The sequence below is a fragment of the Sitophilus oryzae genome, unplaced genomic scaffold, assembly GCF_002938485.1.
Source record: "Sitophilus oryzae breed Bouriz unplaced genomic scaffold, Soryzae_2.0 scaffold_1621_pilon_pilon, whole genome shotgun sequence".
NCBI lineage: Eukaryota > Metazoa > Arthropoda > Insecta > Coleoptera > Curculionidae > Sitophilus > Sitophilus oryzae.
The window spans coordinates 1296442-1322408 of NW_022146305.1; the positions used below are offsets into that span (position 1 = coordinate 1296442).

General features: G+C 31.7%; 1 protein-coding gene across 2 annotated transcripts; it reads right to left on the reverse strand.

Moving 5' to 3' along the window:
- LOC115880334 lies at positions 1-25967 on the reverse strand. Of its 2 annotated transcripts, none has more exons than XM_030897537.1 (6): positions 24523-25967; positions 19031-19213; positions 16173-16494; positions 15570-16113; positions 15169-15509; positions 1-584 (listed from the first exon to the last, which is right to left on the reverse strand). In XM_030897537.1, exons 2-6 carry the CDS (start codon positions 19168-19170, stop codon positions 381-383), a joined length of 1551 nt encoding a protein of 516 aa, XP_030753397.1. In that variant the 5' UTR covers positions 19171-19213; positions 24523-25967; the 3' UTR covers positions 1-380. The 2 variants fall into 2 exon arrangements, with proteins under 2 accessions (XP_030753397.1, XP_030753398.1); XM_030897538.1 differs by lacking the exon at positions 24523-25967 and adding an exon at positions 19315-19336.

The window sequence follows — 25967 nt, forward strand, 5'->3', positions numbered from 1 at the left end:
TTTTGTCAAATATTAAAATTAAAAATTGCAGTATGTATATGTATTACTCTAAAAAATCTCGTCTTTTTTTTACTGTAGCAATATATAGACATAATAAAGCTTGAACTAAAATAATAAAACTAAACAGTTTATTTTTACGAAAGATATTTCAAAAGAATTGAGCAAATATAAGTAGAATTATATTTCTTTATTCATACATAATATCTCAAAAAATCATCGTTTAAAATATAAAGCATATTTTTGAATGTACAAAAGCATGATTTTTTTACTAGAAGAGATAGAAAACAAGATTCTGGCACTTATTTTAAATAAAAAAAACGCAGATAACGTTTAGTGGGTATTCATTAACTAAAAGAATTAAAAAAAATGTTTTTTTTTTGTTACACCATGCTACCAAACATTCTTTTGCCCCTTGTCAACATTAGACTGACAGCCATGACGGACAGCAGGAAAAAGACTAGGCCTAGAAATGACGTCAACAGTCTACACCTAAAACGCCATTTCTTATCGTCTTTCAATCGTTTTGACAGCAATTCTGAACGTGGAACGTCCAGTGTGAAGTCAGCTTCAGGTCGACCACCAGGCTAAAACAATTATTTAGAAAAAATATATTATTTTAAATAAATAAATTTCAATCTATTAAGTATAAGTCAGAGATATAGAGATAAGTCTATAGGGGAATTTATATATCATTTAATTAATTATATACTATTCTGTCCCCTTTCTTGAGATATAAATCATCATACAGTCTCAGTATCTCAGCCAGTATCTGTAACGGTTTGACAGAGCATAGTTCATCTCATAGGGTTACCATAATTTATAAATAGCTCTATACAGGGTGCTACAAATTCGAGGTACGAGCATTGGTATCTCGGAAACCGTAATAGATTGCCAAGTTGCGTCTTGGGATATTCACCAAGATGCTATCAAAAAAGTTTTAAAAATTTCAAGGATTGCTGAGTTTTTTGGAAAAAACGGATTTTTTTGAAAATCAATTTTATTTTTTCCTGTCGTTACATTTTAGAAAATCAAAAAACTAATTGCACATTCTCATAGCCACTTTATTAGGTCTATCTGATAGTATTTTTAGATTTCCAAATTAGCTGATAATTTGGGAGATACAAAGGCCAATTTAATTTTTTTAAATACGGACCTGCATTTTTTGTTTCAGATTTTGAAGGAACTCGGTCTCCTGAGTACAACGATATGTCACACTTTATACTTTTTATTTGTTTTGGGTACCTTAACAACAACAAAACTATTTAATTATTATTTATAATAATTTCCAATCCGACTCTGGCTTTTTAAATTATTTAATCATCTTGATGAACATCCCAAAGCGCAACTTTGCTCCAATTTGACCTTGTTCGTATCTATTACGGTTACCGAGATACCAATGCTCGTACCTCGAATTTGTAGCACCGTGTAGAGTAGTATACTGTGCCACCCTGTAATATGTCAGTGGTTCTATAGTATTTTGTTATGTCACCACGTTAAGACAATGTTTAAACGGTATTAAGTCACCATTTTGTATTTTTATGTGACTGTAGTAATTTCTTTGTTTCAAAAACCCATACAACAAAGAATATTGTGTTCAAAGTGGATGCCAACATAAATATATTATTTAATGTTTTGAATTGAGCACAATACAATAATTACTGTTCTTATTGCATTGTTCTTCAAAAGAATCATTCGTTTAAAGTAAAATAATTGGAGCATTACGTTCATGAAAAGTCAGAAATACGATTTTTATGCTCAGGATGTTAAGTGTGTGCTATACAGGGTGATCCTTATAGCTGAACAGTCGCGTTAGGATTTTCTAGATTAATTAAATATAATCTTTAGCGAGGATTTAAGTTATTTGAGGGATTTAAGATTTTTGGGAGATTTTTCATATAAGAATTAGTATTTTAGAACATCTCTAAGGTCTTATTTCTATGATAGTTTTTAGACACGTAGATACGTATAGGTTAGTGACTTTTTGGTATGTGCGACATATAAAGAAACGACATGTGATTAAAATTCTAGTTCTCAACAGTTTGGTTTTGATTGACATTAAAACAAGATCGATTAAAACCAAATTTGGTATAGGAATGCGCTTCAAAATGAAGCCAATTATAATAAAAGTTTACTTTTTCTTATTCCTACTATCGTTTAATAGCATTGTGATGTAAAGTTTATATACTACTAGCGTGTACCAGCGATTTCGTTCGCGTCGAATTAATCATTTGTAATGGTGAGAATAAAGAAAAGCAAGAATTTCCATTAACATACAAACTGGATGAAATTTTCTCACATTTATGTCAGCATGAGAAAAATCAATATGGCCATATTATTATACAGGGTGTTTCAAAACAAATGCGAAAAACTTCAGGGGGTGATTCCTTGTTCAAAATAAAGGGTAGTTTGCTTTATAAACGTTGGGTCAAAAGTCAACCATTAGGGAGATATCGCGGTACAAAGATGGCGGAAAAATAATGTTTTTATTTTTTATCTTGAAAACGAAAAGAGATCGACTAATGAAATTTTATGGAAGCATTACTGTTATGAAAAGACACTTTCTGGTAATTTTTTCACTTTTTTAAAATGAGTGGAAGGGGTTGAAATAAACTACCCCTATCATTTTTGTTAATGAAATTTAAAGAAAAATCTTATCAAACACATGCAAAAAAAAATAATTTTGATAGTTTAGTTTATTTAGAAACTTTTTTATCTCTTGTGTTTTTTTGATAAAACTCACCGATTTGAAATTAAAAAATAAAATGTAAAGCATTACATGTCAGGACAAAAAACATTTTTAGATATAGAATCTAGTGGGCAGCTGTAATTTTTTTAGGAAAAAATCTAGTCGGCCGCTCTCACTTTTTAGGATGTTTCTAATATTGTTTTATTTGACATTACCCTACTGCAATACGTTATTATCTAGATTATTATTATTATCATTATTATCACTAGATTCTTAATCTAAAAATATTTTTACTCCTGACATGTAATGCTTTACATTTTATTTTTTAATTTCAAATCGGTGAGTTTTATAAAAAAAATACAAGAGATAAAAAAGTTTCTAAACAAACTAATCTCTCCAAATTAATTTTTTTGCATGTGTTTGATAAGATTTTTCTTTAAATTTCGTTAACAAGAATGATAGGGGTAGTTTATTTCAACCCCTTCCACTCATTTTAAAAAAGTGAAAAAATTACCAGAAAGTGTGTTTTCATAACAGTAATGCTTCCGTAAAATTTTATTAGTCTATCTCTTTTCGTTTTCAAGGTAAAAAATAAAAACATTATTTTTCCGCCATCTTTGTACCGCGATATCTCCCTAATGGTTGACTTTTGACCCAACGTTTATAAAGCAAACCACCCTTTATTTTGAACAAGGAATCACCCCCTGAAGTTTTTCGCATTTTTTTTTAAACACCCTGTATAATTTAAGTCTTATGAAACTTTTTTTAAAAAACTTTTTGAAAACCACCCCAAAGGGCTCATGAAACGGCCGCTAAGTCCGGAAATAATAAACTTATAAAAAAAATTCATTAGGCGAACTTATAGAGAATGTTCTTCTGTACAATTTGCGTCTAATTATTTTGTTGTAGTACAGTTTAAAAAAAACACCCATATTGCTCAAAAACCACAAGGGGAAAATTTCCGATTTTGTTAATTTTACACTCAGAAGACAGTCGCTGAAAAACCCAAATACTCGTCAGCGAGTAATGGCAGTAGTAGTACTAATATTATGAGAGATCGATTCAATTTGGCGCGGTATTCATTACCAGTTATAATGAAATAAACATAAGGTACTACTACCATTAAACTTGACAACGGTACGAGTGTATTTTTGATTATTTAATTCAAATTTTGATCTAGATTAAGGTCTAGATCGAATGAGATCACGCTACCATAGAGAAATCTGGTTACATAAAAGAGCTGTTAAGTGAAAATAAATCATGTGTGTGCCCAATTATAAGTCTCTTACGAATGTTGAATTCCATTGATCTGTTGATTGTTGGTCCTGAATACGAGCGATTTTTAATTTATTTGCGTTGAGTTTCACTTGCGTAATAGGCTAAGAAGAACGGTTTAAAAATGATTCATTAAATCTACAGGCACAGCTGCAAGCTCACAGACGACTTAAGTCTTTTTTTGATCATCATTATGTATACTAATATACAGGGTTGTTCACCACATACGACACGGAGTATTGTAGCTAAACGACTAGATTTTTACAAATTGTAAGTTTTGGGTTCGTTGAAGGACTATTAGAGCTACAATTTAAAAATATTTTTACAAGATACAGAGTGTCCCAAATAAATAAAAAATATCAAAGTTGTATTTTCTTAAATGGAACACCCTGTATATTATTGCATTTTTAGTTTCTACGATTAAAATAAAGGTAAATTTGATTAAGGTTTATTACACTTAAACCTTACCGTTTTTGAAATATTTTCAATTTTGCGAAATTGCAGTATAAATTTTAAGGCTTCATTTCTCCGAGGATATCAACGTTTTTAATACTAAATATTTACTGAAGATTATTTATTGATCAGTTATTGTGTTGCAATAATAAAAATTATACTACCTTATACAGAGTGTCTAAAATTTTATTTTAAATAATTACTAGCTTTAAACGGCAATAACTTGTTTGATTTAAATGGAACACCCTGTATGTTTTATGAGAATCAAATGCACAATTTAATTGTCTATCAAATTGTATTATACCGTTTTTTACCTATCTTTTCAAGTTTCCGTAGAAAATGCATTTTCTTGTAATTTAGAACTCATTTATCAATATACCTATGGAATACTGACATTTTAGATTATTTTTAAAGATGTACCAAATTTTTAAAGAGTACAGATACTAATATTGTCGATATAGTTCGTTTAGTTCATTAAAAAATAAAAAAAAACTGTTTAAATATTTGTTAAAGAGGACCAAAATATGATTCCAGTATTGAAACTACATTAATTGACTGTTTGCGTTGATTAATAATAATTGCTTCAAATACTAAAAAGCTGAATTATGTATGAAAGTAACACCTTAAAAATGATATTTAATTTTTTGACAAATGCTTATTTATAACAACAGATACGTTCATTTCCATAACTTATTATTATATTGATTTCTGATTCAAATCCACATTTATTTAGAATAATTTATTAACGAATACAATTAAGTATGTAGTTAATTAGTATTTGGGCGGAAATACTGATGGTTTATTTAATTAATGGTATACTCTTTTATAAAGATTTAAATAGTTTTCTTTTTGCACACAAATGGCCTAGTAATATTATCGTTTTACTAAAAACGATAATATTACTAGCCTGTACATTTTGTACATTTGTTGTTTTAAAAACAATCTAAAATGTCAATATTCCATGGGTATATTGATAAATGAGGTTTAAATTATAAGAAAATGCATTTTCTACGAAAACTTGAAGGAATAGGTAAGAAGTGGTATAATACAATTTGATAGGCCGTTAAATTGTGCATCTGATTCTCATAAAATATACAGGGTGTTCTATTTAAAGTAAATAAGTTATTGCTGTTTAAAGCTAGTAATTATTTAAAATAAATTTTAGACACTCTGTATAAGGTAGTATAATTTTTATTATTGCAACACAATAACTGATCAATAAATAATCTTCAGTAAATATTTAGTATTAAAAACGTTGATATCCTCGGAGAAATGAAGCCTTAAAATTTATACTGCAATTTCGCAAAATTGAAAATATTTCAAAAACGGTAAGGTTTAAGTGTAATAAACCTTAATCAAATTTACCTTTATTTTAATCGTAGAAACTAAAAATGCAATAATATACAGGGTGTTCCATTTAAGAAAATACAACTTTGATATTTTTTATTTATTTGGAACACTCTGTATCTTGTAAAAATATTTTTAAATTGTAGCTCTAATAGTCCTTCAACGAACCCAAAACTTACAATTTGTAAAAATCTAATCGTTTAGTTACAATACTCCGTGTCGTATGTGGTGAACAACCCTGTATAAAATCCTTAAGTGACTGACATACTGATTAATCAAGATCCTGCTCAAACCAGTCAACGTAAGAAGCTCAATTTTGGCATACAGGTTGATTCTAGGGTGTAGAGGTTCGGTAAGAAGGGATTTCTCGAAATTCCAGTTCCAAGAGGGTGAAACCACCCCTCAAATATTACAATATTTTTTTATTTAAAAAACAGTCAAGTTTCCGAAAAAACGCTGAAACGCGTATATTTTATTTTATTTTTTTACATATTTTAAGATTTTTTAAAAATGTATACAACGGTACAGTTGAGGGTTGGAACATGGTTAGCGAAACGCGCGTCCAGTGTAAAAGTAAAAGTGTTTTGGTGTATTGTGGTGATTTAGTGTTTTATTTTGCTGTATAGAGGGTGTTTCAAAAATCTAGTCATTGATTAATCACGATCCTGCTTAAAGCGATTGACCTAAAAAGCTGATTTTTAGAAAATGGATTGACTTTAGGGTGTAGAGGTTCGATAAGAAGGGATTTTTCGAAACTCTAATTCTAAGGGGGTGAAACCACCCCTCAAATATTAGAATATTTTTTTATTTAAAAACCAGTGAGTTTTTAGGAAAAACCCTTAAACACGTATATTTTATTGTGTTGTTTTACATATTTTAAAATTTTTTAAAAATTTATACAGGATGTTTCATAAAATATGACCATTGAGTAATCACGATTCTGCTTAAACTGCCTAACGTTTAAAGCTGATTTTTGACAAACGGATTAACTCTGGGGTGTAGAGGTTCGATAAAACTTTTCTTTTCATATATTTTTATCGAAAATCTTTAACGGCGGCAACAAGTATGTGTTTACCATCTTTAGTTTCATAAAAAAATAGCAACTGTGAGAACCGTATCTTTGTACCGCTGCTCATAAACGAGAAACCCTGTAAAACACACAAAAATGGGACAACCTGTACAAAGTACCACGAAATTTAATTTTATTTAAATTTTATTTAAATGTTTTTATATGTGTGTTTTTGTTTTTATGTCTTTGATGCGTTTATTTTTTTTTTGTTTATTAAAAAATATCTAAATTTAGTTATCGAGTAAGTTATACTCGAATAATACTAATTGCTTTGAATACTAAACGGTAAATCGCTGAATGTTGGCAAATAAAAAAAATAGTACCGAATTGGTACTGCCACCTTTAGAACACGAACTACTAACCTAGAAACGTACTCATTTTGCAACAACAACCTGTATACTTAACCGCGCCTCTAAAATAATGGTACTAAAAGCGGCTAATGGTACTAAAAGAGATACCGTATGTATCGAAAAAAAAAACGGCGTCAATATAACGGCGACAAATATTTTTTCTCGAATTTTTACTCAATATAAAAATAAATTACAACCTTCGGGTCAACTTTCGTTTAGCCTGAAATCAGTTAATAGAAAAAAAAAAATTTTTGTCTTTAAAAAGCTACTGTGAACATCGGAAAATACAAATTTTCATGCGGAAATGCGTAATTTCCAAATTTCGCACTTTAGAATAACTGAAATCTGCTATAAAAAAAATACATTTTACGTTTTATTTTTAATATTTTTCTGAACATATAAACACAAAAGTTTTAATGCGGAAATAAGCTGTTTTCATTTTCTGAGGAAATTTATTAGACTTTAGAATAGCTGAAATCAGTTATATAAAATATAAATATATTTTTGCCTTTTAGAAGCATTCACGAATTGAGGGAAATAAAAATTTTCCTGCGGAAATAAACTGTATCCATTTTCTGAGGAAATTTATTAGACTTTAGAATAGCTGAAATCAGTTATATAAAAAATAAATATATTTTTGCCTTTTAGAAGCATTCACGAATTGAGGGAAATAAAAATTTTCCTGCGGAAATAGGCTGTATCCATTTTCTGAGGAAATTTATTAGACTTTAGAATAGCTGAAATCAGTTATATAAAAAATAAATATATTTTTGCCTTTTAGAAGCATTCACGAATTGAGGGAAATAAAAATTTTCCTGCGGAAATAAACTGTATCCATTTTCTGAGGAAATTTATTAGACTTTAGAATAGCTGAAATCAGTTATATAAAAAATAAATATATTTTTGCCTTTTAGAAGCATTCACGAATTGAGGGAAATAAAAATTTTCCTGCGGAAATAAACTGTATCCATTTTCTGAGGAAATTTATTAGACTTTAGAATAGCTGAAATCAGTTATATAAAAAAATTAAAATATTTGTGCCTTTTAGAAGCGTTTACAAACTCAAGAAAATAAAAAATTTCCTGCTGAAATGCTTGATTTTCATTTTCCATTTTTGTAAGCATAAATACATAAAAAATTATCTTTTTATCATTTTTGAACCGAAAAAAAAATCATTTAAAAGTGTCTAAAATTCTAACCAATCTAATAATAAATCTAATAATATTGTACTGAAGCTGTGGTTGGTTCCTTGTGAAACATCGTTGAAATATTAGTATTTTAATAAAGCACGCTTTTAGATGTTTCAAAAAACTTTTAATAAGAGTAACTTTAACTCTACATATATGTTTCGGCTTGTTAGGCCTTTTTCAAGAGTATTTTTAAGAACTAATCGTCTAACTACACTGTAACTATATATATATATTTGCTATTGGGGTGGGTTCAGAGAGTTTACAATAGGGGTAATAAAAAATGTGTTTAGAAATCCTTGTTGGTCGTTAACATTATTTTCGTTTTTAACAGATTTTAGTATGTCTAACTGTTCAAAGTAATTTAAGCGTCTACCTTTTGTTTCTCTGTGTAGTAAGTTAATTGAGTTTTCATTAATTTTGTGATTATTTACTATACAATGAGTTGCAAGACCAGAACTATGCTGGAGATTATTAAAATTCTTTACATGTTCTTTAATCCTTATATCTACATTTCTACCTGTTTGGCCTATGTACACGGCATCACAATCATTGCAATCCACCCTATATACACCCGACTTATTTTTGACATTAGTTTTGTCTTTATTATTTAATAAAATTTGACCTAAATTTCTTTTATTTACGTTAATAGTTTTACATCCTATTTTATTGAGATTATTTAATATTTTGTTAGTTAAATTAGGAATGTAGTTTAAAAGTCGATAATTGTTATTGTCTTTAGAATTAGCGGAATAAAATTTTTTCATTAATATTTTCTTTTGTTTTTTCTTTAGCATATTATCAATAAGGGAACACTTATATCCTTTGTTGATGGCGATTTGTTTAATAATATTTAACTCTTTTTTAAAATTCTCTGGGCTCAGTGGAAACATTACTAATCTATGAATTAAACTATGAAAGGGTGACATTTTGATTTGCCAGGATTGGTGTGATTGACTATGTATTACAGTGTCTGTGGTAGTGGGTTTTCTGTAAATATCAAATTGTAATCTATTAAACTGTTTTATAATTGTAACATCAAGAAAATTGATGGTATTACAACAAGCCGAAACATATATGTAGAGTTAAAGTTACTCTTATTAAAAGTTTTTTGAAACATCTAAAAGCGTGCTTTATTAAAATACTAATATAATAATATTTTTACAAAATCACAGTTAATTATTAGAATATAAAAACCACAGCTTAACACCCTCCACAAAGAAAAGCTAACCAAAGCAACCCAAATGTTAACCAATCTAATATTTTTGCAAAATCACAGTTAATTATTAAAATATAAAAGAAAACTGCATGATCCAATGATTTTTTGTTTTGAATCAGCCCTATTTACGTAAAGCTTTAATAAAAAAAAACAAGAATAAGTGCAACATTCTGAGGTAGTTATAGTTTACAAGAATCTATTCTACAAGAATTATTATTTCTCCGAAAGATGTTTTACCCCACCCAGCACCCCTATTCGCTCCCGGGTCCCGTAAGCTTCTAAACTGAAAAATGTATGAAAAACAAAGCGCACAAAATGGCATTGACGCATTTCCGCAGGAATTTTTTTGTATTTCCTTGCTCGTAAATGCTCGTATAAAACAAATATAAGTTCATTTTTCATGTAACTGATTTCGGCATTCTAAAGTCAAAGCATTTTTTTATGTAAAATAAAAATAAAAAATTTCCGCAGACACTTTTTTGTGTTTTTATGTTTAGAAAAATGTCTAAAACACACCCCGAAGACTAGTTTTGATGTAACAGATTTCGGCTATACTAAAGTCCGAAAAATGAAAATGACGGATTTCCGCAGGAAAAGTTTTGTATATTTGTACTCCTAACGCCTTCTAGAACGCATATATAAAGTCATTTTTATATAACAGATTTGAGCTAAACGAAAGTTGAGCCCAACCTTCCAATTGGCAGTAGTCTAAGGCTTGACCTCGTCGAAATTATCACCGATTGATATTCCACCGCCTTCTTTGACGCCGTTTTTTTCTCGATAGTACGATATAATCTGCTCTATAACCTGTAGATGGTAGGAATCTGTTAGAAATCAGGTGGTACTCTAGGCGTACTCGCCGAACCAAAACAATTAACGATCCAATTGAATAATAACCACAATCATAATGGAGAATTATGTCGTAACTACTTTGCATCATTTTAGCGTGAGCTTTCTCGGAACTGACCCACCGGCCACTGGGTACTACCTGTGGTACTACTATAAATTTTCATATTTGTTCTGCATGGCGTAGAGGAAACCATGTGTGTAAGTACTAGATGCACGTTCGCAAAAAGTAGTACCGCTGATATGGTACGCTTGGTTTTATGTCTTCCCGATAGCGTTAAGTAATGTTGAAAGCTACGAAGTTTGCAATAATATAAAAAATGAAATTATAAAAATTTTCAAAGTACTTATTAGTTCAAAACTTTAAGAAAGAATTGATCGAAAAAAAAAACGGCGGCGGAAAATTTTTGTGTTTATATGTTCAGAAAAATATTTAAAAAAAAACGCAAAATGTATTTTTTATAGCAGATTTCAGTTATTCTAAAGTGCGAAATTTGGAAATTACGCATTTCCGCAGGAAAATTTGTGTTTTCCGTGGTTCACAGTAGCTTTTTAAAGACAATTTTTTTTTCTAATAACTGATTTCAGCTAAACGAAAGTTGACCCAAAACGGTGTCGTCTAGGCATAGATCTTGTGTTATCTATGATACAGTACATCGATGGAATGCGAAGCGACGTTGCCAGACCTACGAAAAAATCCGATAAAAGCCCCGAGGCAGCGAATCGGCCTTTGAAGGTTGTCAGGCCGGTGTTTTTTTCGTGTCATAGCACTCTGTGGTACTCTGGTACCGTTGTTGCGTCAGTACGACCCTGAGCGTCGCCGTTTCTTTTGCATTCCAACGGCGCCAAAAACTGTGACAAAACAACAAGTCACGAAGAAAAAACAAACAAACAAACAACAACAAGAAACTAGTCTCCAGAGGTGTTGCGACCTGAATACCTCAGCATCGATACTTAGTTGTCAAAAATAGAACAGAACTTTCAAAAATCAACATTTTTGAAAATTTATAATTATAACGTTATCTTAAAAATAAATTGCAAATGAAGGGTCAAGGAGAAAAAACATTTAGTAGATCTAACTGGTCCCTACAACATATACAGGGTGTCCCAGAAATAAGTGCAAGTATTTAAACTGGTAGTATAGTTCAACTCCAGAAACACGCCTATGAGTTTTTTTTCGCGAAAAAAAAATTGAAAATTCGAAATTTTTTGGAAATTTTTTTAGTTTTTAGTTAAAAAAACATAATTTCTTGATAATATGGCAACATAGGTATATTAGATTAAATTTACAAGAAAGAAAATCCAGAAAAGATCCATTGATTCTCAAAATTTTAGCAAAAAATCATATTTTTTTTCAAATAACTCCGTTATTTTGGACTTATTTGAAAAACGATAAAGAGAAAATATTATGTTTCTTTTATCGAGGTCTACCACCCCTTAAAATACTTGCACTTATTTCTGGGACACCCTGTATAAACTCTGCAGAGCAATAAGTTGTTCAATCCTATGATATATTATGCCTAGTCTAATATAGAATACAGGGAAAGAACCTGACAACCACCAGCCGTCCAGTGCTCTCCTGTCAAATTAGTAAAATGTAAAATGGGGCTTATCATGTTTTCCCCTGGACACTTCAAATACAATGTTGCCGAACCTTTCGTTATTACCTAACACTCGACGACATTCAATTATGCAACTCTTTAACGAGGCTGTGCCACTGACATTTAGGTACACGCGTAATTATTACCGATGTAATTAAAGAATTTCACTCTCCGCTATCTATGCCGATGCAGCAGTACTTCAATACGAGTCCGGCGTTGCCAAATACCTAAATATCCCGTCAGGATTCCATGGAGATTCGAAAAAATAGATGATAGGTTCTGGTCGAACAAAATTTTATCATCTCAATTCATTTTAAGATACATATATCACAATTTTTGTAAAAAATCTGTGTTTTAAAGTTGTCAGACTATAGTAATCGCAAAACATTTTCCGATGCACGTCATCAATCATATCGACATTGACACTAAGTCTATAAACTTGACTAAATAAAATTGTGGCAAAAATGTTTAAATTTGTTGTATAATTTAAGATACCGAGCAGCTCTTTTATTTTACTTTATAGAGCAAATGATTGTAACAGATATTTTATTTAAATTAAAGCTGAAAAAAATTAGTTTTAACCAAATTTTATTATCGCTATGTTGATCACACTGCGCCGGCGCCGTATTCAGCAATGTTGTCCTTTATTATTTGACAATTATCTTTGTGTCAGTCGTCAGTCATTATTTTGTATAATATCGTGTTGTTGGTGAATCTTTGTGAGTAATTCTCGTTTATTTGCCTATTTTCATAGTCTTTTTTAATTACGTAATTTGTAGTAAATTTTCTATAGGAATAGGCAACGTTTACTGCTGTTTGGGACTACATTTATGGAGATTTCAGGATCCACTATTAATATATGTATTAGACTATTTTCTTTAAAAAATGGTTAAGGCGGGTTTCCCAACTTGACGCCGCATTTCAGTGCTTCTATCTATGGCTTTTAATCTCTATACGAGTTAGCAGAAAAGGGGCACGACTATACCAAAGTGGAAAAAAAATGAATCATTACAGACTTTCTCCAAATTGGCAGCCTCGGGCTTAAGTAGGCCTTGGAATTCCTCCGAACCCTTACGTAGGGTCATGGGTTCGGCAACATTGTGTATAATAAAAAGGTAAAACGATAAAGTGAAGCTCTAAAAGTGTTTTTGTTTCTGCACATTTTTTGCCACATAAGGCAGTTAAATATATCGTGGTTTTCTTGTTGTCTTGGTTCGCTCTTTACAGGGTGGTGCACTAAAAATGCACTGCCAAATTCCCCCCGTTTAAAAGTTTTAAACATCCTGTATCTCTAAAATTCAAATTCAAATTTCTTTATTAGACCCCATTAAGTTTTACAGAATAATATTAGTATTAATAAATGTGTGTCTAAAGGGATCGCACCGCGATTAAAAAACCGATACAGAGTGGTCCGACCCCAAATACAAAAGAGAAATAAATTAAATTACAAAAATAAACAGAATTAAAAAAATTAAAATTATATAAAAAAAAGTGAAAATATAATTTTATCGGGGATGAGCGGAGATAAGCAGAGAGGCATAATGAAACAGTGTAAAAACCGGAACAGCAACCAATGACGGGCATATCAGAAGAACAAGATCTCACAAATCAGTCGAAGAAATTATAATATTTACGAATTTAGTAAATGATTTTTAATTTGTTTTTTATAATCTGTAAAGGATTGAAATTTAAAGTTATTAGAAATATTATTCCACAAATGTGGCGCCATGAAACTGAAAGATTTTTGGAAGTTAGCTGTTCGGTGTTGAGGAATTTTAAAATAATGCACTTGTCTAGTCGAATGATCATGGTCAACGTAGTGAAACAATGAGAACAAATAGGGAGGCTGCTCTGTAGTTAAAATTCGATAAATGAATGCCATTAAATGAAATTGTCGTCTGTTAGTCATGGATAAAATAGATAAACTCTTAAGATGTGGCGTTATATGATCTCTAAAAGGAATGTTAAAAGAAAACCGTAGACACGAATTTTGAAGTATTTGGATTTTTCTAGAGAATCTAGCGTTTATGGATGTACCATAAACAACATCGCTATAATCAAATAAAGATAAAATAAGTGTGTCACATAATTGATACTTAATCTTTGATGGTATATATTTCTTAAGAGACGAAAAATTCTTCAACCGTATATAAGCAGCCTTTAATTTGGTAGTTATATGTGCCTGAAATGAAAACTTCGAATCAAAATAAACTCCAAGATTTTTAGTCTCTGTATCAATGGGTATCGCAAACATTATCTATATGGATATTCATGTTACCAGCCGTATTTGTAATTTTGTTTATATCACTACCAAATACTATAACACAAGATTTACCGGCATTTAATTTCAAATTATGATCTAGAGCATTTTTATTAATTTATTAAGATACTATGCATGTCAGGAACTTTTTATATTTTTTAATGAGGAATCTGAGGTATAAGAAAAGAATTCTGTAAGAAAAATGCCAAAAAATTGAAAATACAAAAAAAATTATATAAAAAAATATTCACCTCTTTAAATTTTTTGCACACTTTCATTCGCGCCCTGTATAGGAACTCAGTTTCCTTAAATAATAATTCATGCCATCATGGTGTTTCATAACAAAATCTCATTTGTAATTCCGATAACTTTCTTTCTGTATAAAATCTGAGACGAGACAAGAAAGAAACAACAAAAACTCACACTGAATTGGATTTTCCAAATCATTTTTTTAACCCTGGTTTAACAAACCTCCGGTTAAAGTTCAGATTTAAATGAAGATCTGTATTAAGAATGATAAAAAACCACCATAAAGAAATTTCTTCAGATTTTTTTCAGTGTACTTATTATTGAAATGAAAGATGCTGGAGAAATTATCAGGCAACCGAAAACAATATCATGCGTTGATATTTAAGCATATTAAATTTCACTTTCATTCTGTTGATCTACTGCCCCAGATTTTATATTCTTCATTATATATTTTCGTTTCATTGACAGCATTGAGATTGGCAATGTCTTTTTGATTGAAAAAAAAATCTACTGCTTTCTAAACAAAACTCTCAATCACCATATATCATGCTGAGAATGCGTCTGTTATAAGATTTTTAGATTGACAATTTGATAATGGCTGGATTTCCAAAAAAAATGTTACTTACAAACACGGGAACATCAGTAGGTTTTCCCTGCCCATACTTAGTACACCCTTCAGCTCTGACTCCGTAGTACAACTCCCAAACGCTAGGTTTCTCATCACCTACACCTCCCAAGTCGCCTAATTTGGGTGTCAAGTCACCCAACAACCCGTGTCTATCACAGCCAATTTTATTCTCCAATCTGGAGACTTCCAGTTCTTCAGAACCCACAGTAGAACGTGCTTTTAGAGGTGAAGTCTTCTGTCTACAGAGGGTTCCGTAGATTAGAGCATTTCTAATGCCTCTGGAAACTGTAGAGGTGTCGTCACATGCGAGAGGATTCAGTAAGATTGATGGTTTCCTAGCTAAAAAGAGACTTTATTAACAAAATCTTTTTGTTACAATCCTCTTTCTAGGATTCTTACCATAAAACTGAGGCAACAGTGGTGTGGAAGGCCTTCTTCTTCCCGGGGGTGATGAATCACTGAACCCGCTACTCGATGAACCAGATGCTATATGATACAATTCCTCCTCCTGTCCACTACAAGTCCTTACCCTACCCGAAGACGTCGACAAATCACTTGAAGGACTCCTTCGCAAAGCCCTCAGCACAGAATTCACTTGCCTGCCCCTGCTCAAGCTCACGCACAGTCTGCGCATATCCTCCTCAGTCACACTGCGCAGCTCGTCAAGTTGTCTGCGTATTTTCTCATCTATCTGCCTCAGAGCATCCTCGGGAGTTCGTGCTTCGCCTATACTGGTCAGTAGATCAACTAGAAGGTCCCTTAGAGTCACATCAGCTAGAGATTCTGGTCGATAGGAGTTGGAGGAACTTCCAGGCCACACCGGGAGGGGTATAGGGGTATCAACCTGGCCTTCTGGGATGGTAGTGAGGGTTCCTGCACCGGAAGTAGTCGAATGTTGTGAAGATGAGGCTGTTTTGCTTGTTCGAAGACCTCTTCCTGCAAGCTAGAATAGAGAATTTGTTCGAATTAGCTTTTTAGATATAAAGAAAATTGAAAACTCACCCTTATCGATTTAACGAAACTTCCGTTCTGTTCCACGACTCCTCCAGAGTCATCTACAGGTCTCAGACTAGTACCAAATCCATTTTCAGAACTGCTGCTTCCGCTGTAACCGGAACTAACAGAGTTATGGCGAAGGTTACTCTTGGTTCGTGCATCATCGTGATAATCGATTTCTGGCGACTTTTCCCGAACGTATTCGGCATAGCTCGTGGCTGACGACAAGGGGGCGTGATCTGGGGAGGGGTTTTCGCATCCTGGGGGTGTAGGACGTGGCTTAGAAGAGAGAAACGAGGGCGTGGTCAAGTTAAACAGAGGATTTACCCTGAAAAATTAGAAAATATAGAAGAATTAAGTCATTTTTCGATAAAAACTTTTGGTTATACACTGGTATTTTAATCTAAACGAACTATTAAAGCGTTGGGTGAAAAATTCGACCGGATTGTGTAATTTTTCAGCTAGTCGTGCCCGAGGGGACCAGTTTCTAGGGCAGTGCAAGTGCACAACGCGTCTCTGGGGAACGGATTTGCGAAACTAGTCTTCGTTATCGAGCCAGATGTTTAAAATGTAGTACCAGCACAAAGAATAATATCAGAAATCGATTTAGGTACAAAGAAATTATCGAAACAAATCATTTATTTGAGGTATAAATATGTTTTTAGTGGATTTAAAAAGTTTTTAAACACAAAATACGAAATTTAGTCTTAGATCATGTAACAACTAGAATATAAAGTCTTAGTCTTCTCTCAGGATATTGTAGTCAAGAAAAATTACAATGTACATAACGTAAATGGTAAAAAATATTAGAATTCTTTCTATGTTAGACCATGCAACATCTAGACCTTTCTTAGCTGCATTCCCTATCCAAGATAAAGTACATTATGATTATCAGAGAAATAAATAAATGTAGAGGAGTTCTAGACAGGGTTCGGAAGTAGTTAATTAAGACATAATTTACCTGATTAACTACGTGTAGTTTTTCTTCAAAACTACGTCTTTTTGCCGTTCATTAACTACAAGAAAACTACGTTAATAAACTATGTATCGGTATTATGAATAATTTTCGTTTATATGAGGTGTAATAGAGATAATATGATGTAAATATTATATTTAAAGCCATATTTCTTCTGTTTTCTTAAATACATTATGTGTTTTTAAAGCTTCAACTTATTATAACCTCACCTCAAACCTTTGATATTTGGAAGTTACATACATAGGTTACATAAACTACACCCACTACATAAACTACATTAACTACATGTAATGTAGTTTATGTAGTTTTTGTTGCAATGTAAGGTCTACATTTTATACAAAAAATAATTATTAACTATTGATAAGTGTTGTTTAAGTTCTCCAAACACTGTTTTGTTGATTTTTTTATCTCGTTTTAATACAGGGTGACAATTACATAAGTGCAAGTTTTTTAAGAGGTGAAAACAAACATATTTTCACAATTCCCCTGAATATGTCAAGAAACACATCAAATTTTCAACAAACGCAATGTTGCATGCAATTGACTTCAAGCCAATGATATTCATAATGTTAGAGCGCATCTATATTTCCTTATATCTCTGAGTTTCTTACAAATCCACGATTGCATTTTGTATGCTCAAACGTGACGTTGACACATACAGATAGATAGATTCCGCTTTTGTGATTTAAAAAGGAACACATACGTTATGTAACGTCACGTCTACTAAGCTTTGTTCATGTACAGCTTAACGTATCTAAGCTTTAAATAACTGTAAAGTACAAGGAAGTCACGATGTATACAGGGGGTGAAATTATACTCAAAACTATAACTTGTCATATGCAGAATGTGATATTCTACCAGAATATGTCTTAGTTTGGTTGAAATCTTAATAGTGTTGAGGGAGAGCCCGGGAGAGACAGCGGTAGTTCCGCTTATTTTGTCTTAAAGCTGAAAATACAGGACCAGTATTTCTACCGTTGAAAAAAAATATTAATAAAATTCTGAAGGAACTAAAACTATACTTGTCGCATGCAGAATTTTATATTCTGTCAGAATATGTCTTAGTCTGAGCTGAAATGTTAATAGTGTTGAGGGAGAGCCCAGGAGAGACAGCGGTAGTTCCGCTTATTTTGTCCTAAAGCTGAAAAAACAGGACCAGTATTTCTACCGTTGAAAAAAAATATTAATAAAATTCTAGATCTAGATCTTATCTTATGCAGAATTTTATATTCTGTCAGAATATATCTTAGTCTGAGCTGAAATGTTAATAGTGTTGAGGGAGAGCCCGGGAGAGACAGCGGTAGTTTCGCTTATTTTGTCTTAAAGCTGAAAAACCAGGCCAGTATTGGTACCATTGAAAAAAATATTAATAAAATTCTAAAGGAACCCAAGCTATACTTGTCGTATGCAGAATTTTATATTCTATCAGAATATGCCTTAGTTTGAGCTGGAATGTTAATAGCGTTGAGGGAGAACCCGGGAGAGACAATAGTAGTTCGACTTATTTTGTCTTAAAACTGAAAAAACAGGACCAGTGTTTGTGCCGTTGAAAAAAATATTAATAAAATTCTGAGGGAGCCCAAACTATACTTGTCGTATGCAGAATTTTATATTCTATCAGAATACGTCTTAGTTTGAGCTGAAATGTTAATAGTGTTGAGGGAGAGTCAGGGAGAGACAGCGGTTGTTTCGCTTATTTTGTCTTAATGCTGAAAAAACTAGACCAGGTTTTGTTAGGTTGAAAAAAATATAAATAAAATTTTAAAGGAATCAAAATTACACTTGTCGTATGTAGAATTTTATATTCTATCAGAATATGTTTTAGTTTGAGCTGAAATCTTAATAGTCTTGAGGCAGAGCCTGGGAGAGACAGAAGTAGATAAAGTACCTGCTCACTGCGTAGACCTGAAGGTCGCTCTTTTGTCGTCCAGTGAGTCCTAGGGCTGCCAGGGGATCATCGGTGACTCTTCCAGGGTCGGGGGGTCCCGGAGGAGGCTTCCTGGGGGGTTCCCCCGACCATCGAGTCATCTCCTCGCCTTCCAAGGTCGCAGAGACATTCTTTGACACTTATCTGAAAGAGAAACATTTTTATAACTTCTATTTCTCAATTATCACTTATCGGTTCTATAATATATAAATATTTTTTATTAGGGTTAACACATGAAAAATTACTTTAAGTGCAGCAACATTCTGTATGTACAAGATAAAATTTTATAGCTCTTTTAAAGTATGTTGTAAGAGTAACCTTAGTATATATGCATATAGTTGCAACAAATCCGATGCTTGACGATGGATGTCGTCAATGGCGAAACATTGCAAATGCATACGTGTGAACATAATGTATGTGATATAGTCGTTTTGGTCATCTTTGGCGAGTGAGCTTGACCCTAAACTATTTTGCTATTTCGCTGTGAGGTCGTCAACATGCATTGTTGCCATATCTTCAGATCTTGGAAGGAATTCTTGTTATTTGATTTTTAAAAATGTCATTGAAAACAGCGAAAATATTTTTGCATTTTTTAATTTGTTTATTATATTTGCTCCCACACTGCTCGAATGACATACTTTTAAATTAATTTATAATTAAACTAGCGTGTACCAGCGACTTCGTTCGCGTCGAATTAATCATTTGTAATGGTGATGATAGAGCAAAGCAAGAATTTCCATTAACATACAAACTGGATACCATTTTCTCACATTTATGTCAGCATGAGAAGAAACAATATGGCGATATTATTATATAACTTGGTAATATTTGAGGGGTAGTTTCATCTCGTTGGAATTTGACTTTCGAAAAATCGGTTTACCAAAAAACGTCAAGCACTTTAAGCAGAACCGTGGTTAAGAAATTACCCAACTTTTTGGAACACCCTGTATGATTTTTAAAAAATTTCAAAATATGTAAAAAAACTAAATAATTTATGCTTGTCCAAGCGTTTTCCCGAAAGACTAACCGTTTTTTAAATAACAAATATTGTAATATTTAGGGGCGCTTTCACCCTCTTGGAATTTGAGATTCAAGAAACCCTTTCTTATCGAACCACTACACCCCAGAGTCAATCTGTTTGCTAAAAATCAGCTTTAAACGTCAAGCAGTTTAAGCAGAATCGTGATTACTCAATGGTCATATTTTATGAAACACCCTGTATAAATTTATAAAAAATCTTAAAATATGTGAAACAACAAAATAAAATATACGTGTTTAAGAGTTTTTCCGAAAAACTCACCGGTTTTTAAATAAAAAATATTTTTATATTTGAGGGATAGTTTCACCCCCTAAGAATTCGAGTTTCGAAAAATTCCTTCTTATCGAACCTCTACACACTAAAGTCAATCTGTTTCCCAAAATCAGCTTTTTACGTTAAGCGCTTTAAGCAGGATCGTGATTAATCAATGACCAGATTTTTCGAAACACCCTGTATACATTTTTAAAAAATCTTAAAATATGTAAAAAAACAAAATAAAATATACGTGTTTAAGCGTTTTTTCGGAAACTTGACCGTTTTTTAAATAAAAAATATTGTAATATTTGAGGGGTGGTTTCACCCTCTTGGAACTGGAATTTCGAAAAATCCCTTCTTATCGAACCTCTACACCCTAGAATCAACCTGTATGCCAAAATTGAGCTTCTTACGTTGAGTGGTTTGAGCAGGATCGTGATTAATCAGTATGTCAGTCACTTAAGGATTTTATATATTAGTAAGATAAACAAAATTCCCTTGATTGCGAGATTTTGGCAAATATACAAACTCTATCTCTTTTTTATGATCTATGATTTAGAAAATATCATACAGTGACCATAAAGACATTTTTATTATGACTATTATATCCACTGATCAACGATAATATTTTCCTTTATTTGCCCTCGTGCGACGTCACATTGTAATTTATCTTGGCTTCAGAAAACCTATCAAAAAAATATGTCTAGTTGTAGTATGGTCTAAGGTTTAGAAAAGAATGTATATAGACAAAAATATCCACCGATCAACGATATTTTACCTTATTTGATCTCATGTGATAAAAAAACATATCTAGTTGTAGTATGATCTAATAGGACACAGTTTTGTTCTCTCTATTTGCCCCTATGTGACAGAATTTGGGCAAAAGTTAAATCTCTAGTTCAATGATGGTCTAACTTTTACAAATGAATCTATAGAGACAAAAATAGCGTTTAATGTTCCATTAATGAACCAGAGACATTCTTGTTATGACTATTACTTAACAAGAACGCGTCACAGACAGAATAGAAAGCGTTAATAAGCGAGATAAGTTTATCCGCGGCATTGGGTAATGAATTGGCACCTCCTACGTAACATCCACCCACTAATTGAAACAAACAAACCTTCAAAAATCCGTTTGATTTGTTATTTTTAACGATTAATGCGAATTTTTTCTCTTTCTCTGCTTTAACAGGGTAAGGACATTATTAGATATATGTCAGACCCAATCAAGTGGATATTTTTGAATTACCAAGGGAATATACATATCTATAGTTCATATCAAATAGACTTTTAGTCACGTGATTAAGCTTGACCGGCACAGCGTTGCCCAATTTTACATATTTTCTTTGAATCAAAATATTTCAGGAAATAAAAATAAATCTATTACTGGACATACTGATTAATCACGATCCTGCTCAAACCACTCAACGTAAGAAGCTCAATTTTGGTATACAGGTTGATTCTAGGGTGTAGAGATTCGATAAGAAGGGATTTTTCGAAATTCAAGTTCCAAGAGGGTGAAACCACCCCTCAAATATTACAATATTTTTTATTTAAAAAACGGTCAAATTTCCGAAAAAACGCTTAAACACGTATATTTTATTTTGTTTTTTTACATATTTTAAGATTTTTTAAAAATGTATACAGGGTGTTTCGGAAAATCTGGTCATTGATTAATCACGGTCCTGCTTAAAGCGCTTGACGTAAAAAGCTGATTTTTGGAAAACAGATTGACTTTAGGGTGTAAAGGTCCGATAAGAAGGGATTTTTCGAAACTCGAATTCTAAGGGGGTGAAACTATCGCTCAAATATTAAAATATTTTTTATTTAAAAACCGGTGAGTGTTTCGGAAAAACTCTTAAACACGTATATTATATTTTGTCGTTTTACATATTTTAAGATTTTTTATAAATTTATACAGGGTGTTGCATAAAATATGACCATTGAGTGCCTAATCACGATTCTGCTTAAACTGCTTGACGTTTAAAGCTGATTTTTGGCAAACGGGTTGACTGTGGGGTGTAGTGGTTCGATAAGAAAGGGTTTCTCGAATCTCAAATTCCAAGAGGGTGAAAACGCCCCTCAAATATTACAATATTTGTTATTTAAAAAACGGTTAGTCTTTCGGGAAAAGGCTTGGACAAGCATAATTTATTTGGTTTTTTTACATATTTTGAAATTTTTTAAAAAATCATACAGGGTGTTCCAAAAAGTTGGGTAATTTCTTAACCACGATTCTGCTTAAACTGGTTGACGTAAAAAGCTTAATTTGGCAAACGGATTTTTCGAAAGTCAAATTCCAACGAGATGAAACTACCCCTCAAATATTACCAAGTTATATAATAATAGCGCCATATTGTTTTTTCTCATTCTGACATAAATGTGAAAAAAAATTATCCAGTTTGTATGTTAATGGAAATTCTTGCTTTGCTTTATCATCACCATTACAAATGATTAAGTCGACGCGAACGAAATCGCTGGTACAGCTGGTTCCAATAAAATTGAATACGATTTAAAACATATTTTTATTATTTTGGGCAGTATATTATATGATACCTGTCCCCCATTTCTCTACTCATCTCATGCTGACGTTCTGAAAAAGGTATTTGCCACTTTGTCAAAAGCAAAGTTGTTTTATACAATGTCACAATAACCTTAATATGTTAAAATACTTGACACATAAGTATACACTGCTCAAATATTCGAAAAGAATGTGGAAAGAGTCGTATTCATTTTTTTTAAACCAGCTGTACACGCTAGTTAAATATAAATATATAAACAGTTATTATTTACATCAACAAAATTCACCTTCTTAACAGCACTTAGGGGGAGTTTTTTACGGCTATTAAGCTATCTTGTACCACAGTCTTTAAACTGTGCTTCTACCACTTCGCACTAAAAGTGGTACTAAAAAAACAATGTTCGACTGCAAGGTCTGTTAGTAAACATTTTTAAACCTAAAGTATCACAACACTGTTTATTTAAACCCCAAACCCCGAAATACAAAACTAAAGTATCAAAACGAATGACAGTGTCAGGGAATAAATAAATAAATGTGTTACATACAGTTCTGGGTGTTCCATTTAAAATAGTAGATATAGAAAAAAATAAGAGTATCTAGTTTTGACTCTCCCTGTATATACTATAGAAGTGTAAAATTAGATTAATGACGTAGTAAAATCTTTATAGACATAATGAACATGTATTTGCGTTATATGTACCAGCTGGGTATGTATATCACATGACCGATAAACCATACTAAAAATAACATAAGATAAATCGTATATCTAGGTCATTTCACAATAATTCAATTCAATGCAGCTTTTTGAACATTTTTTATACTTTCGGATTTGATATGAGCCGACTCCGTGTTCAAGTAATTGTTCTCTTTAATTACTGAAACAATTATGCATATACAGGGTGAATCTAAAATAACGGCAAATATTTTCAGGACTGGTAGGGACAGATCTCGATAAACATTTCACCGTTCTTCAAATAAGTACAAAATAACCAAGATATTTTACTTTGAAATTTAAAAAAAAATGATTTATTTTGAAAAAATTTTCAGAGACACCGGATTGTTTTTATATTGCATTCCTTTTAGTGTCGTAACATAGAGTAAAGCCGTAACCCTGGTAATATCAAATATTAAAAAACACCGTGGGAAAATTTGCAGCAAAAGTATTCTAAAATATACAGGAAATTTTTTAAAAAAAATACACGATTTTCAACATCTTTTCTTCCACTCCTAAAAATATTTGCACTTATTTAAGACTCATCCTGTATGTATTACAAATAATACGTATGATCGAAAAAAAACGGCGTCAAAGACGGCTGGGGAAAGACAATCGATAGTAATTTTGGCGAGGTCAGTCTATAGACAATCTTACTAGAAATTGACATAATAAAACTTGTCGAAAATTAACGCTAATTATAGAATGATTAATTAATAAATTAATTGCCAGACACGAAAATCTATTTCCAAAAAATCATTTAAAAAAATTTAAACTACAAATCATTTTTACTTAATATAAAAATAAGTTACAACCTTGTTAAGGTCAAATGGCAGAACAGAAAATAGAGAAATACATAAAAGTATTAAAAATATAATCATAAAAAAACGATAAAGCACAAAAATTTACGATTTAATTAATCTTACCTTCAAATTTGCTCAGAACTCACATGTTCACTAGTATCCTTCTTGAATATATTTCAGCTAGTTTACCGCTAGAAAAATGTCAACAAGATCACTAAACACCACGTCGCAAGAAATTTTGACAGAAAAAACTTTGAAACATAAACAACAAATTAATCTTGAACCCAATTTTAAGTGTATTACAAAAACAACAATTCTATGTAGGTTTTACAGCTTGTGTTCTTCACTTCAACCCAATTTTAAAGTCTTCTTCTTTCAGTGAGCATATAGAATTGGTACCAACAACTTATTTCTATTGAACGATTTTACACTCTTCTTGATTCAGTGAAATTAAAATTATCCAATTATAATCTTTAGAGCCTCTCATATGCATTAGATATCAAGTTATTTTGATTGTTTCTCCAAGAATTCAGTTTTGCTGGTATGAATACAGCATACTTCCTTTAGTGAACATAAAATCAGTATTATTTTGTCTCTAGAAGCTCTCTTGCATCAAAAATCTGCCTTATTTTGAGTTCTTCTTTTAAAATTGTATTTCTACTGGACTAAATACAGTTTGTTTCTTCCAGTTAACTTAAAGTTATTGATTAACTATATAACTTAATTATTTCTTTTAAAATTCAATTTCTTCTGGACCAAATGTACTCTTCTTCCTCCAGTAATATTCAAATCAATACTGTTTTTATACAGAAACACTAATAAATAAAAAAACTGACTTATTTTGAATAAATCTTTGAAAGTTCAATTTCTACTAGCCCATATAGAACCATCTTCATCCAGTGAACCTAAATTTGGTTCTATTTTGCCTTCAGAGTCATCAAATATCGGACTTTCTTTGATTGCTTCTTTTAAGTTTCAGTTTCTACTGGACCAAATACACTCTACGTCTTCTAGTGAACTTAAAACCATCTCTATTTTGTCTCCAAAATCTCTCCTACATCCAAAATGGACTGAATCATATCTTCTTTGTCCAGTGAAGTTAATAACTGTTCTCACGACGTTTTAGGAGAGTCAGGTGTATACATATATCCAAATTATTTTAATAGTTTCATTGCTTCTTCTAAAATTCTATTACTACTGGGCTAAATAGACTTTACTTCATCCAGTAGACTTAAAATTAGTACTACTTCGTCTCCAGAATATCCACTGCATCGAATATCGTACTTAACCTGATTGTTTCTTTTAAAATTCAAATTTTACTGTACCAAACACACTCTACTTAATCAAATGAACTAAAAATTAGTACTATTTTGTCTTCAGAACGTCTCCTGCCTCAGAAATCGAACATATTTTAATGCATTCTTCTAAAATCCCATCTCTAGCGGACCAAACGATGTCATCTTAATTCGGTAAACTTTATAATCGGTACTCACGTCGTGTGCGGATAGTTTTGTGCCATTCAAGTGACCCACTACGCGTACCGCGCGAAATGAAACTGAAAGTGATCT